The following is a 16,260-nucleotide window of genomic DNA, read 5'->3' as shown; positions in this document are numbered from 1 at the left end:
ACAACACTCAGTCACAACGTCGAAAAGCAATGGCGAGGGCATTAGGTCGATGTGTCAAAGCAGTGCTTTCGAAGCATGTTCTTCGAAATGTGCCAGTGCGCTCAAGTTCATATTATCCTATTGATGATGAATTATTCGACCTTACCGACGAGCAGAGACACGTGAGTTTTCAGAGGCAATGTAGGCTAGTTTGGATTATATGCATGGAAAATGAAACTTACAAAAATGTCTAGGTCGCCTTAGTAATATTAGCCTATTTTATTTGTGTTGTTCAGTCAGTGATAAAAGACCTTGACGGTGATCAACAATAGACAACTAACATTTTATTGAATTATATAGTAACCCGCTGTTGTGGTTTACACAAAGCATGTCATTATGTTATGAGCTTTGTGCACACTGTTGCAGCCTTGCTTGTCTTAATTAAGCAGTGCTTACAGTTATTGTACACCAGCAGAACTTGTTCTGGTGATACTGATGCAATATCTGAGAATCACAGTCAGTAGTGATGCAGTGTCTGAGAATCAGAGTCCACAGTTATGTGATACTGATTTCATGCCGATAAAAGGGCATTTTCGTCTTATACACAGGACTAGTTTTTGGAACATTTCAGCACTGTCACTGTTTCTTAATCCTTAGTGTCATTCCCTAGATCATCAGATGTTTGGCTCTGTTAACAATGACATTTCATTTTGTTATGAAAGCTTAAAGGCAGAATGCATACTCATTACATTCATTTTCTGGATTATTGGGCTGCAACTCCACCCTAAAATAGTTTCCACAACTTGTGGACTTTTAGGTATATGACTATTAGTTTTTGACAATTTTACCCCCACCCCCACATCTAGACAACTGTTTTCAGATGTGGATATGTGCTGAATTTGTGTTTCCTTTACAGTTTGTTTTCAGCAATATCCACATTTCTTCCCTTCCACCCTCTGTGTGACTGATAGAGTGAACGTCCACGCATTGTTGTGAACACTGCTCATTCCGTCTTGAGGGGAAGAAAATGTGGATATTGCTTTGTTTTCTATAGCTGATGATTAATGATGTCGAGAGTGATGACAGTACTGATGTGGAGGTCCATTTATGCTTTGTGACTATGTCACAAATGTTTGTATTTTGTGCTTCCTTTCAGTAATATGATAGTATATCCTGGCATCAGCCAGACCTGAGATATGCAGACACCTGCAGTGTTGGTCAGAATATTCAAGTTCTCTCAAAGCTATTTCCATGAAGTGGATGGCCCTCAACTGTGTGGTCCCAATCTTATCGTTTGAGCCCTCATGCAGTGGTGTTTCCATAACTTGTCCCAATCTTATTATTTGAGCCCTCATGCAGTGGTATTTCTGTAACTAACGAACACTGATAAGATTACTAAATTGTGTGCTTTTATGTGTCTGTTTGATCTTTAGAACATATAAAAACATGCACAAAAGCGTCAACCAGAACATCAGAATGAGCAGACCTGCACATATGTTGACCTTGGAGGCAAGCAAATTGACACCTTTACAAGGATCCAAACCTCTGGCCTCAAAGACATGCAGAATAGAAGTAAAATTATCTTAGATATGCACCAGCATAAGTTCCAGTAACCCATGAAAATTATTGAAATGCAGTGTGGTATATTGCTGTCACTCTCTCTGTTGGCACGCACACTGTTGCCTGTTTTGAATCTAACTTTAAAAAAAAAGAAAAAGAGAGAGAGAGAGAGCTGAAATCCAGATGAAAATTGGTACTAATACCATGTAACAGTACTTAACACAGTAACAACACTAGAAACATTATATATTAACAAACAAATAGAACATAGAATTTTAAGCTGGTGTAAAGCACAAACCATACCATTGGATTGAAATTGTGTGCTCTTATAGGAGCCAGAGTTACTGTCCTTGTTTGTTTTTGCACTCTTGCTCCTGAACTAGATTTTGTAACACACGCAGCTGGATGTATTTAGCCATTGAAACTTCAGCTAATGCGCTGATCTTGTCATCATTCGAATTGAAAGCAGCCGTTTAGATTTATTATTTTATAAAAACAACAACTTTAAATTTAGGGAAACAAGGGGAAGAAAAATTATATTCACCTGCTTTGTGTTGGCCGATTAGAGTTGTTAGCTGGTGAGAATTAGTGAACAGGCTCTGCAGAAGGATTTTTTTCTTTCTTTTCAAACACATATTGTTAGATATCTGCCAAATATGGTATATTCGTTTTTCTTTGTAATTAATGTTTTGAATTCCTATGATATAAACCCATTGATGTCGTTGCTGATGTCAAGTGCTTCCCTCTCTACATATCTTTCAGAGCCTTTATTGATGCTGACAGATTAGAAAATATTACAGAAAATAACACATATTCCACAAATGACTTTATGCACAATCACATCTGCTTTGTCCAACATCTGTCCAACAGTCAGAACCCATTTCAAAGAATGACCTGACATGAACATACTTATTCAACAGATTTGAATTCTGTAATGTAACTTGAATATTTTACTTTCTTGTCTATAACGAACTGACATCTACATATTGATTCAACAGACTGGCATTTGATTAACATGAATACTTTTTAATAATAATAATAATAATGGACAATAGTTGAGCGCTTTCCTCCCTTAAAGAGAGCTCAAAGCTCTTTACAATAAACATCAAACACACACACACGCGCGCGCGCAATAACTCACACAAAAAAAGAAGAAGAAAAATAGTGATTTAGCGCACAATGATATAAAACAGATTCAGAGACTACGCGTATTACATAATTACACACACACACACATGCACACACACAACGAAAGAGAGAGAGTTTGCATGGTTGATAACTGAAAGGTATGAAGGTCTATGGATAGGCGTTTTCAAAAAGATGTGTTTTAAGACCAGTTTTGAGAGATTGAAATGAAGGAGAGTGGCGAAGATCGTGAGGTAAACTGTTCCAGACATATGGAGCTGAATAAGAACAGGAAGAATCACCGAAGGATCGGGTTTTAACACAGAGAGCAAGTAGCCACCGTGAATAGATAGTGACACCAGTGGCATTTGATCAACATGAATACTTTTTCTCTCTTGCCTGACAGTGACACCAAACCATACTAAAAAATGGACATTTTAATTAAAATGCTGATGGTATAAAGTTTATTATGATAAAATAAAAGAACCCATCATGTGCTGAATGGATGACTCATATAATAACAATTATACAGTTGAAAAAAAAATCTTCATTGAAAAATTGGGCAAGAGACTGAGAGTAGCCATGGAAATGACAAACTTGAAAGCATTCCTAGAGGGTTATTATAAAGACAGCTGGTGCTTCAAAACGTTCCACCTTCATCAGGTGGCTCATGAAAGAGCAAGGATAAAAGGGAATTGCCTTCAATTACTTGTGCTATTTGCAAAGCCAGCATTTTTGTTGTTGTTTAAAAAAAAAATTCTTTATTCATTATTCACTGCTTCTGTTGGTGGGCAGATTGTTGTCCCTATTGGGCATGCACTTGATTGTGTACTTGAGTATTTATTTTGAATCTGAAACGACAACAATAACAAATTTACAACAAAATCAGCAATAACAAAGACTACCAGCCACACACTCTGGACTGAAAAAAAAAAATCATGAGCATATGTTCACTCACTTACATGTTTTTTTTTTTCATCATTTTGTCATATACAATTTGTCATATATATCTATCTATCTATCTATCTATCTATCTGTCTATCTCTCTCTCTCTCTCTCTCTCTCTCTATATATATATATATTTATGTTTATGAATTGTTCTGATTTTGTTTAGTTGAGGGAAAGCGTATTCCAGTTCTGTCAGAAGGAACTGGCACCCAAGGCTGATGAGATTGACAAAACAAATACATTTGCTGGCATGAAGGTAATGATTCATATCTATCTATCTAATCTGTCTATCCATTCATCCATCAAATAACCCAATCATCCATCTCTCTCTCTCTTTCTCTCTCTCTCTCTCTCTTGTCTCTCTCTCTCTCTCTCTCTCTCTCTCTCTCTCTCTCTCTCTCTCTCTCTCTCTCTCTCTCTCTCTCTCTCTCTTGTTCTCTTTCTCTCTCTCTCATGTATTTCAGAATTAGTGGTCCATCATTATACAGTTTATGGATACAGAACAGGTACATTTGATTTGTCCATTATGTAAAGACTCACAAGATAATGCGATACACTTTGTTCTTTGTTGTCCATCTCTTCAGAACATTGAAAATGAATTTATTCCACCTGAATAGACAACCTGTTATGTTTGAAATGGGACTTACTAATGTCATCAACCACTCCTGAATTTCATATTTAAAGCTTTCAAATTCAGAGAAATTGCTACTTTGTGACATTTTACTGTTCTACATACCAAACCATTGCACTGTGTTACTCATAGTTTTGTTTGATTGAGTGTCTTGTTGTTCACATGCATTGTAATGTGATGTTTATAAAAAATATTAAAAAAGAAAGGAAAAAAAAGAATGTACACATACCCCTTCATAAGGGTCCTAGGCCTACATGAAGAAACCATCTGGAATCAATCTCTCTCTCTCTCTCTCTCTCTCTCTCTCCGTGAGTCTTTCTCTCTTGCTGTCTCTGTCTGTTTTGTTTTGTTTTGTTGTTTTTTTATAATGAAAATGTGACATAAGCCTGTGAAAAAAAAAAGTTACACTTAGTGACTTACAGACCTTGCACACACAAGTAAGAATTTAAGTTCCCCCCAAATCAACATCTGTGCAACTATTTGTTGCTGTTGTTCCAGGATTCAATTTAATTTAAATTGCATTTACTGCAGTGATGAAACCTGACTCCAGAGGTCTCATTATCATCTGTTGTTGCACGCGCGCGCGCGCACACACACACACACACACACACACACACACACACACATATTACACCTTATTGTTGTGATTGTACAGGATTTCTGGTTGAAATGTGGAGAGATGGGACTGCTTGGTGCTACTGCTCCAGGTAAACTTTTTAGTTCTTGTTCTTTACCAGTTTTTGTCTTAGTTTATGTGTAAATTAAGCTTCTGCATTGTGTATGAAAATTTTACGGTTGGGAATGTGTCCATATTATGCCATCGATGTAAACTCAAGTCATAGAAGAGTCATGGCATGAAAGATACATTTATGCAATTTTTACTGTAGGGAAAATACACTAGATTTATCTGAAGTGAAATAACTGTAGACAATAGTATAACATTTCACTCACAGTCACATGTAATATGATGTACTCATGTGCCTCACCCTTCTTAAAAGTAAAAGTACTTGTAAATGCAGTAAAGTCATAAGTGTTTGACAGAACTGGGGGAAAGAAAAAAAAAGGAAGATATATACCAAGAGTTCATAATCTCATGAATATGTAAAGAGGGTGGATATGGACAAGTATCAAACGTAAGTATTTGTGTACTTGTATGTAGCAGTAAGCTTTCCCCATTTCTCTGCACCACATAACTGTCTTTTCTTTCTTTCTTAAACTTAAAGAAAATGAGTGTGGATTTAAAATCTGGGTGCCCCCCCCCCCCCCCCCCCCACCCAAATTCTTTTGTATGTTGATGACTATTCAGGCATTTCAGAGTGAATATTTTTTTTCCTGTCTTATTTCCACTTCCCCAGAACCCACCCCCCCTCCACCAAAAAAAAATCCCCCCCAAAATGCAGCTGGAATGGCATACTCATTGTCTAATTATACCTGTAGGAAAAAAAAAAAGGCTTATAAATTTATGATAAGTCACAACTCTTGTACTGTTGTAGTCATGTAAGTGAATAGCTGTCCTAGTAACCACAACATGGGTTCAGTCAAGATGGAAAAAAGTCAATCATGTTTCTTAGAAAATGAGCCATTAAGCTTTTTAATTTTTTTTTTTTTTTTTTTTTGTGCACAAAAGAGCGTTCCCCTTTAGATAAGAATGCTCCTTGATGATATTCCCATCCTCCTTGTTGTAAAACAGCCATGGACATGTCTGCTGTGCATCCGGTTTGCCTCCTATAAAAAAGAAGTCAGTCAACTAATCAGCGACAAAAAGCGTGTAAAAAAACCACATGATTCCTGGATTCCTGTCTATCATCTGTCAACCCTGGGTTTCGTGGATTATTGGCTGTTGTTATTCCCAGCAGTTGAACGCTGTGAACAGACAGTTCTCTGACAGATGGGGCAATGCCTCCATACATGCCGTCTTGTCTGGCCTTTGACCTATCGTCTTACACCACTCCTCCTCCCCCTCCCTTCTCAAATCATGTGAAAGTACCATGCCTTCACTGTCAGTCATGATCACCAACTCAAACATGGTGTTCACTGGATATAGATGGACTGTAGAAAATGTCAAATGTTGCAGTTTTGACACTATCATTGTCATCACCATCATCTTGAAGTTCAAGGGAATCAAAAGACAAGATAGATCTCTCTCTCATCGTCAAACTCATCATAATCATCCGCACAGCTTGTGAATTTTTGTAAATCCACGGTCTTCACTTGACAAAATGTCCGACACCTTTTTTGCATGTGAGGCAAATCCTCTTGACATACTCTCCAAGTGGTCCAGTCAGCAAATCATTATTGAGAAAAAAGGGGTCTTTTACTTGAAGAATGCTCATTTAGATAATGTGTTTATAATCCAGACACCTTAAAGTAACTATTCCGAGTCTATGTATGTTCACTGTACCAACTCCAATGCTGGAAAAATCGAAATAGATGCAGGATGTTAGTGGATGTCTTATAGGCACTATGGCAACACTTTGAGCAGGACGTCAGGTGATGTCTTACAGGCACAGGTGTTTTGCTTTACACAACAAATTGTTTCTGTTGGGCAGCTGAGTACGGTGGCTCCGACTTGAGTTACCTGGACCACCTGTTGATCATGGAAGAGATGTCTCGAGCATCAGCAGCTGTCGCCTTGAGCTATGGTGCTCACTCAAACCTGTGTCTGAACCAGATAGTGCGAAATGGCAGTGAGGAACAGAAAGCAAAGTATCTGCCTAAGGTGAAGCAAGCATGTTGGATGCTGGTGTCTTTTTTTTGTGTTTTGTTGTAGGTGTTGTTTTTTTTATTTTATAAGTTTGTTTTTTCTTTAATACTTTTTGTTTGACTCATGTGTAAGCTGAATGAGTTTGAGAGTTCAATCTGTTTTAGTAGTTTGTCCGTGCATGCGTGTGTGTGTGCGTGCATGCATGCGTGTGTGCATGTGAGTGAGACAGAGATTTTAAGATAGGAATTACATGTTTAAAAAAAAAAAAATGATAGGTAGTATGGTAAATTTTTATACTATCTTTATGACCATCCCATTGATAAAGATAATGCTTGAGTATGAAGCAGCTGTAATTTGATATTAGATCAGTATTTTTTCTTGTAAATCGAAATCACCTCAAGAGCATGGCTCTAGCTGGCTTTTTGAAATAAATTGAACTATGCCATCAAGATATGGAAGAAGTGTCAACACTACTTTTGATTCAATTTCAAGATACAGAGTAATCAGCTGCTGTTTAGTTTTCATGTGATTTACAATTGACAGAAAAGTTTGCTGCTGGTAAACTACTTTTCAGTAAGATGCTAAACAAAAAAAATTACTGTGATGTTAATGAAGCTTTCACATACAGGAATGGGTTTTGAGATACACTGACAGAAGTATGTTTTGCAACAAATTTATCGGAAATGAAAAACAAATTGTTACAGACAGACTGACATTACTGTTGGAAATAAAGAAAAGTGATTGTTTAACTACACATACTTAACCGTGACCCACTAGTGCAGACTCCGGCAGGGGTCTGATTCCTGTCCTGTGCAAACTACTGCTCGCCTATGCGGAGAAAATGAAAGTAACTACGGCCGATAATCTTCCGAAGTAGGTTACCTCCCCTTTACATCCCTGACTAGCGCCCTCTTTTTCCGGCAGCCATCAACATTACTGCTTTATATTTCCATTCCTCTTTTGCTTTTCAGCTCTCTATTCTTTTAACATTATTTCGTGAGCGCTGGATCAGTTTGCTTTGTGTGTGATAGTTGGATGGGTATAAAATATTGATCAGTGATGGATCAATTTTATCTGCGTGTGATTGTTTGATGGATATGAATATCAGTTAACTATGGATCAGTTTGTTTTGCATATAGCTGTGATCAATATGAAATATTGATGACTGAATGTGCAGTTGATTAGTGGGGAATCAGTGGGGGCTCTGGCCATGAGTGAAGCCAACAGCGGTTCTGATGTGGTGTCCATGAGGCTGAAGGCAGAGAAGAAAGGCAAGTAAACATTGTTTGCTGATTTAATCCAGATATTACCCTAGTAATGATTATTATTATTATCATTGATACTTAATGGGCGCGATAGCTGAGTGGTTAAAGAGAGGGACTTTCAATCTGGGGGTTCCGGGTTTGTATCTCTGTAACGGCGCCTGGTGGGTAAAGGGTGGAGATTTTTCTGTAGGTCATCATATGTGCAGACCTGCTTGTGCCTTTGTGTGTATACACAAACAGAATATCAAATACGCACATTAAAGATCCTATAATCCATGTCGGCGTTCAGTGGGTTACAAACATTAGTCAGGTAATTTGCACTAAAATATATTTTCTGGACAAATGGATAATACCTGAACACAAATTATACTAGAACAACCACAATATAAAAAAAAGAGACAGATACACAATGCATTGTGCATTCAGTTCTCATCAGACCGCGTTGGCTGAGTGCCAAGAAAATTGCTCACACTGTGTCTTGCTAATAATTCGGTCACTTTCTGTCATCTGCTACAGCTGTACAGTCACTGATAGTCGTATCTTGGCCAATCTCTTATTTGCTCACTTTATTTTCTATCAAATCATCCGATAAAAGTTCATCACTGTCTTCTCCTTCAAATTTACTCTTCAATTCTTTCTGAGCATCAGCTAAAGAAAGCAATCTTGGTTGATTTAGTGCACCATGATTGTATGTCTTGAGCATGTTGTCCGACATTTTGTTGAGCAAGCGAGGAGAGGAGCCAGGCAAACACTGTGACAGTAACCCAACCAAAACGTTCAAATAAAGGACTGTCTCATGACGTAGATAGGGTTTCTAGAAAATCTAGAATAGAATCTAGAAAGATTCCCCAAGCTAAAGCTACCAGTATTTTTGTCAACAAACACAATGCAAACCAGGGAAAAGTCAGAATATTTCGATGACCAGTTATCTTGTCATTGTGGCAGCAAAGCATACATCTCATCATATAGGCAGCCTAGGGGTTATGTTTTTTCTTCTCAGTATTGATTTTCCTTTCCATTTCTGTTATTATTGACAATACCTCCAGGTAGCAGCTTGTCTTGTGTCCATGCCATATCTTAGAGTATGAATTTAAGCTATAACTTACTGATATATACTGCAATGTGGTTTAATTGAATAAGATGTTCAAACCACACACACATCACACAGACACATGAAGCACCTGCATATGTTAGCGCAGTCTGTCACTCACATGTCCCCAACCATCACTCCCATACACACACACACACACACCAAAACCCACTCCCACATTCACCCAACCTTGCAGGAGCACTGTTCAGTTTAGAAAAATTGGAAAACTAGACTTGTTAATGTTCATAATGATAACAAGAATTGGTTAACGTTCCTTGTACTGTTGTAGACATGGGGATTTCAGATCATTCACTTTCAGTTTTGTGTGTGTGTGTGTGAAGGGGGGAGGAGGGGTTTGGTCTATAAGCCACGACTTTTTACCCCAGCTTCAACCTCTGCGGCTTATACAATGATGCGGCTTATTTGAGGATTTTAACGATCCTGGAAGTGTCACGTTCTCGTCTATTCTTAGCTGCCCTTCAACTCACCAAAATCATGATTTCTGTCCATGAATTTTTGGATGAGCTTCATGATAGTGTGCTAACTGTTCACGTTTTATAAATCAAATCCCCACACATTAAAGCTTTCATATCAGCATTCAGTTCTACTCTGCTCAAGCATACACCCTCATCATGCTGAAAACACGACGAAATGCCTATAATGCAGCCTTCAAATTAAAGATGATCGACCTAGCAGACGACAGTGCAAGCGGCGAACCAGCAGCGACCTCCACTTTGCGTTCATGTTCATGAAGTGAAAGCGAGGCTGAAGTCAGTGACAAGATGTTGGAGGAAGCTGTGCTGGTTCTCTTCAACTCGGACACTGAAGACGAAGATTTCGGTGGATTCAGTGAGCAGGATGATGTTGAATAAATGTGACTATCCCTAAATTATGGATCTTATTTTCGTTGTGTTTATTTATTTTATTTTATTTTTTGTGGCACTAGCAGTATTTTCGCTTGCTTTTCTTTGTGTTGTTCCCGCTTGTGTTTATTTCATAACCTACAGTATTGACACCTTTTCTGTAGTATCAGTATGTGTTCCGGTACCGGAAATAAGTGCGGCTTATCAGCCAGTGCGCCATATGTGTGTATGAAGTTCAATTTTTTCCAGAATTTAGTGGGTGCGGCTTATATACCAGTGCGCTCAATAGACCGAACTTTACTGTACTTCATTATGAATATTTCTTTAACCCCACAACTTCTGAAGCTTGGTTGAATGATACCAGTATGTCATGAACATGAAGTGCATTGTACTACTTTTTGTGTTCTTTTAAATTGTGTCATTGATTTTGGTGAAGAAAACTAATACACTCCCAAGAGGAAGAAGTCTAGATGAAGAGTGGTGACTGACATCCTGACCTGTAAGCCCAGTCTTTTCTTAGAGAGCCCTTCACTGATGAGCATACTCGTCAGCAGCATTCAAGGGGTTAAACATCACTGTTCCGACACGCAGGTGACTACTACGTTCTGAATGGCAACAAGTTCTGGATCACCAACGGCCCTGATGCTGATGTGCTGGTGGTGTACGCTAAAACAGACTTGACTGCTGACAAGCCTCAGCATGGCATCACAGCTTTCCTGATTGAAAAGGTACCTTTCCACTCCTCCTCTTCCTCCTCCTCCTTTAACCCCTGTGTTGATGAACCTTGTGAAATGACTCATCAGTGTGGAACGAACCTGAAGTGCATTGACCACCTTTTGTTGCTTTTAAGAGGTGCTGTTGAGTTTGCTTAACAAAGGTAATGCTGTACCGGGAGGAAGAAGTCAAAATAGAGAACAGTGACTGACGTCCTGACTTGTAAGTTCAGTCTTATCTCCGTGAGGTGACAGCCCTTCACTGACGTCCTGACTTGTAAGCTCAGTCTTATCTCAGTGAGGTGGCAGCCCTTCACTGACGTCCTGACTTGTAAGCTCTGTCTTATCTCAGTGAGGTGGCAGCCCTTCACTGACGTCCTGACTTGTAAGCTCTGTCTTATCTCAGTGAGGTGGCAGCCCTTCACTGACGTCCTGACCTGTAAGCTCTGTCTGATCTGAGTGAGGTGGCAGCCCTTCACTAATGATATACTCAGTAGCAGCAGTTAAGAGGTAAAAATGCTGAATGCAATTGGTTGGATGCCTCAGCACTGAAGGGAAGTTTGATTCGTTTTGTTTATTGGGTAAATTATGGTGGGAACATTTATTCTCTGGTAATGAGGAAGGGTTACTTTATGTGTGTGTGTGTGTGTGTGTGTGTGTGTGTGTGTGTGTTTCCATGTGTCCTTGTGTGTGTCCTTGTTTGTGTCTGTGTGGTGTGCATGTGAGAAATGGAGTAGAGAGTACTTGTGTGTCTGTGTGGTGTATTTGTTGTAAGTGTTAGTACTTATAATTCAGACACATCCAACATAATGTGTATGTGTTTGTATAAGGAATGAAGTTGATCACCAGCTCACACACACACACACACACACACACACACACACACACACACAGAGGAAGATAGTTTAAACAGTTCAGATAACCTGTGTTTCAGGGCATGGAGGGTTTCAGACCTGGACTGAAGCTCGACAAGCTGGGTATGCGAGGGTCCAACACGTCAGAGCTGATCTTTGAAGACTGCAAGGTGCCAGGTGAGTGGAAAGGCTTGTATAATATTTCAATGGCATTGAATTCTAAAGTACGAAGGTGCAGATTTTTTTGTTTGTCAGCAGCACTGAAAATCCACGGAATAGGGATCCTTAAAGATTTTAGACTGTTTGAAGCATGGAGGGGTTGGGGGGGGGGGGGGGGAGAGAAAGAACAAGGAGGCATGGCTTTCAAGACACACTTATGATACAGACCTGTTACACACATACACAATACTCACACACATTCACAGACACAAAGATACACACACACACACACACACACACACACACACACACACACACATAACCACTTGGATGAATAGTTGCATGTACCCAGTAACAAGAATAATAGTAATAATGTAAATTTATATAGCGCCCTTTCTCTCTAAGAGCTCAGGGCAATTTACACGAAAGAAAAATTTTACAAGTTACATAAATCATTCATGACCACTCTTTCCCAACCCCCCCCCCCCCTTGCCCCCCCACCCATTCTCCCTTTTCCACTCTTCATACATCCAAAGTGAGCTGACATGGGTGGTGTTGGAGAACAAGGAAGCCGAGAGTGCTTACAGACAGGTTTTAAAAAGTTAAGTTTTTAATGATGAGCGAAAAGCAGAAATAGAATCAGATGCACAGATATATGATGAGGGAGGTTGTTCCAGATGTGAGGAGCAGCAAAGAAGAAGGAACGTTCACCATAGTAGTGGCAATAACTGGTTTTGGCTGAGAAAATATCGCAGCTCACATAAGACTTCTGTACTAGTCTAGCTTTGTCTGGTGGATTGTTTGATATATGACGCTGTCTGACTGTGCGTGTTCCATGTGTGTTTTGTCACGTTCCTGTGCCACCATGGCTGCCTCCTCACGCCCAGCATCCCAAATGCTCGGAAAGAAGAACAAAGGGGTGTACGTCCTCTTCAGCGGCCTTGACATTGAAAGACTTGTGCTCACCGGGGGACCACTTGGGTAAGCTGCTGACAGTGTTGATTGTTGGGTTTTTATTTGGTTTTAAAAAAATCATTTTTGCCTTTTTGTGCTTTTTGTGTGTTGGGGGTGTGAACATGAAGTGAATGTGTGTGTGTGTGTGCATGTGTGTGTGTGTTTGTATGTGTATGTGTGTGTGTGTGTGTGTGTGTGCACGCACATTTTTGGTATGTTCATGTTGCCATAACCCACTGAACACTAACAGGACCTTTAACCTGAGTATTATTTTGATCGTCAGCATGTGTATCCACATTAAGGGCAAAAACAACACTACTGAGTCTCCACCTTTAAATGCACCATGTTAGCCCTCGCTTTCTTGCAATTCCTCGTTTTGAGAGAAAAGGGGGTGATTTGGGGGTGTGGGGGGAGCCATGTTTTTATCTGACTTTATGATAAAATGTTGGATTGCGAGAATGTATGCCACACTTTCTCTCAATGTGCTTGAAAGATTGTGTCTTGAGAGAAAGCATGGACTAACACACCAGTTGTCTCTATACTTGGGTTCAAACGCAGAAACCTCAGATTGATAGTTCAGTGCCCTGACCGCTTGGCTGTTACACATCTTCTTTCGATGTGTGTTGCACTCAGCTGTGGTGGTTTTAATGGTGCAGTTGTGTATGTGTATGATTGTGTATATTTACAGTGCTTTATTTGGCGTGAGCATGTGCATGCAGTATATGGTGCGGTGAGAAGCTCCATTAATGGTAAAAACGTGAGGTCTACAGGTATTGCCGCCGATTTGTAGTGACTTATTGAGAAAACCTGAATTTAGGTGTAATTTTTTTCTCTCTCTCTTTCAGACATCTTTGTGCTCCTTTACTCTCTCTCTCTCACACACATACTGGTTCAGTTCAGACACACATGCACATGTATACACGCATACACACATACTTGAATGCATGCGCGCGCGCGCGCACACACACACACACACACACACACACACACACACAGCACAACACAACACACAACACACACACACACGCGCAACAGGGAACAGAGAAAGCTGATTGCTCCTCCCACATGTGCTTTCACTTTGCTGTTTTGAGATGCACTGTTTTTTTCTCTCCTGTCATCACTCAGACTGCTTATCTCCTGTTTGCTCGTTTGTTCCACACAGAGTCATGCAGGCCTGCTGTGACCTGGCTTTCAGTTATGCTCACCAGCGCGACGCTTTCGGCTCAAAAATTGGACATTTCCAGGTAAGGTTGCTGCTCACGCAAAATTGCATCGTATTGTTTGATTGATTGATTGATATGGATACTTATATAGCACCTATCCTCGGTCGGAGACCAAGCTCTAAGCGCTTTACAAGTATGGGGTCATTTGCACAGCAGGCTGCCTACCTGGGTAAAGCCGACTGACAGCTGCCACTGGGCGCTCATCATTTGTTTCCTGTGTCATTCAATCAGATTTCAGGCATGCACACATACACACTCAGCCAGACATGTAACATTTTACATGTATGACCGTTTTGTTTATTTACCCTGCCATGTAGGCAACCATACTCCGTTTTCAGGGGTGTGCATGCTGGGTATGTTCTTGTTTCCATAACCCACTGAAGACTGACATGGATTACGGATCTATAATGTGCATATTTGATCTTCTGCATGCATATACACACGAAGGGGGTTCAGGCACTAGCAGGTCTGCAGATATATTGACCTAGGAGATTGGAAAAATCTCCACCCTTTACCCACCAGGTGCTGTCACCGAGATTTGAACCCGGGATCCTGAGATTTAAAGTCCAACGTTATAACCATTTGGCTATTGCGCCTGTATTACTCTTTCTCACAACAAATATCTTTGTGTGAAATTTGGTCTGCTGTCTGTGGAGAGAGTGTATCACTGCAGTGCAGCCACCTCCACTTTTTTTTTCTCTCTTTTTTCTTCTCTTTTTTGTCCCTGCAAGTGTTAGGGTTTTTTTTTCTATCAAAGTGGATTTTTTTTCAAATTTTTGTCAGGAACAATGCTTTTGCTGCCATGGGTTCTTTTAGATGTGCTAAGTATATGCTGCACACAGGATCTCAGTTTATCATCTCATTGGAATGACTTGTGTTCAGACCACCTCTGAAGGTTTAGGGCAGGGGGAGAAAATACTGTCAAGTGTGGGACTGGATCCCCTGTGCTCAGATTCTATTGTTTTTTAAGCAGACGCATTACCGCTAGGCCATCACTCGAAAATGTTAACTATTGATAAGGTCGGCGACTGGCGCAATAGCTGAGTGGTTAAAGCATTGGACTTTCAATCTGAGGATCCCGGGTTCGAATCTCGGTAACGGCACCTGGTGGGTAAAAGGTGGAGATTTTTCCGATCCTCCAGGTCAACATATGTGCAGACCTGCTAGTGCCTGAACCCCCTTCATGTGTATACACACACAAAAGATCAAATACGCACGTTAAAGATCCTGTAATCCATGTCAGCGTTCGGTGGGTTATAGAAACAAGAACATACCCAGCATGCAGCCCTCCCCCCCCCCTCCTGAAAACGGAGTATGGCTGCCTACATGGCGGGGTAAAAAACAGTCATATACGTAAAAGCCCACTCATGTACATATGAGTGAACGTGGGAGTTGCAGCCCACGAACACATAAGAATAATAAGAAGAAAAAGTTGACAATTTTCACTTTTCTTTGCATTGAGCAAGAAACACAGCCGAGTGTGCGATTCACTCAGATTCTCTCACTTTCTAGGCAGACGCATTTGTTAGCCCACTTTGACATTTGCTTTTTTTATATTTTTTTTATTTTCTATAAAACTTTTTTGTGCACAGTTTACATTGTATTAGGTTCTCGCTCCATTGTGCATGGATTTTTGTGTGTGTGTGTAAATGATTAGACATTAATCTGAAGAACATGAGAAATGTAACGCATCTGATGGCATGTTATGTGTGTGTGTGTGTGTGTTGTACAGATGATCCAAGCCAAGATGGCTGACATGTACACAGTACTGAACGCCAGTCGGTCGTACACTTACAATGCGGCCCGTGCTTTGGTGAAAGGAAAGATTGTGCCCATGGTGAGACGGGTTTCTGCTTTTTTTCATTTTGTGTTTTTATGTTCTGTCCTTTCATATATCATTGTTTGAATTCTATAACATCATTCATTTTCTTCTTGTTTACTTAACTGTTTATGTTTTTACGGTCGTTCTAGATTTTGATTTCTCTGACACCACTTGTGAAATGCATCTTGTTCTTATTGTTCATGTTTTGAGTGGAAGTTCCAAAGTTTGAATTTTTTAAAATCCATTCTTGAAATTCTTCTTGTTCTTTTGTTGGTGTTTTTGGTGATAGTTTTACAATCTTTTGTTGCCTTTGTTTCATTTGACTTTGGTGCCACTGAATATAGTTAGCAGGAAGGGCATAATCATGTGG

The 16,260-nt window shown here is 39.9% G+C and overlaps 1 protein-coding gene across 1 annotated transcript in view; it reads left to right on the top strand.

Moving 5' to 3' along the window:
* Nucleotide 1: 1 nt before the first annotated feature.
* LOC143292695 (isovaleryl-CoA dehydrogenase, mitochondrial-like) overlaps nt 2–16,260 on the top strand; it is a 21,218-nt gene continuing 4,959 nt past the window's right edge. The window contains exons 1-10 of the mRNA XM_076603205.1: nt 2–161; nt 3,779–3,868; nt 4,899–4,950; nt 6,793–6,962; nt 8,125–8,218; nt 10,757–10,893; nt 11,813–11,909; nt 12,779–12,872; nt 14,008–14,089; nt 15,801–15,905. Coding sequence (XP_076459320.1) covers nt 30–161; nt 3,779–3,868; nt 4,899–4,950; nt 6,793–6,962; nt 8,125–8,218; nt 10,757–10,893; nt 11,813–11,909; nt 12,779–12,872; nt 14,008–14,089; nt 15,801–15,905 — 1,053 coding nt within the window. The 5' untranslated portion in view covers nt 2–29. The remainder of the gene's footprint in view (nt 162–3,778; nt 3,869–4,898; nt 4,951–6,792; nt 6,963–8,124; nt 8,219–10,756; nt 10,894–11,812; nt 11,910–12,778; nt 12,873–14,007; nt 14,090–15,800; nt 15,906–16,260) is intronic.

Source organism: Babylonia areolata, chromosome 18 (genome assembly GCF_041734735.1).
Source record: "Babylonia areolata isolate BAREFJ2019XMU chromosome 18, ASM4173473v1, whole genome shotgun sequence".
Lineage (NCBI taxonomy): Eukaryota > Metazoa > Mollusca > Gastropoda > Neogastropoda > Buccinidae > Babylonia > Babylonia areolata.
Note: the sequence above shows the minus strand (reverse complement) of the source record. Positions and strands in the feature narration are given on the sequence as shown.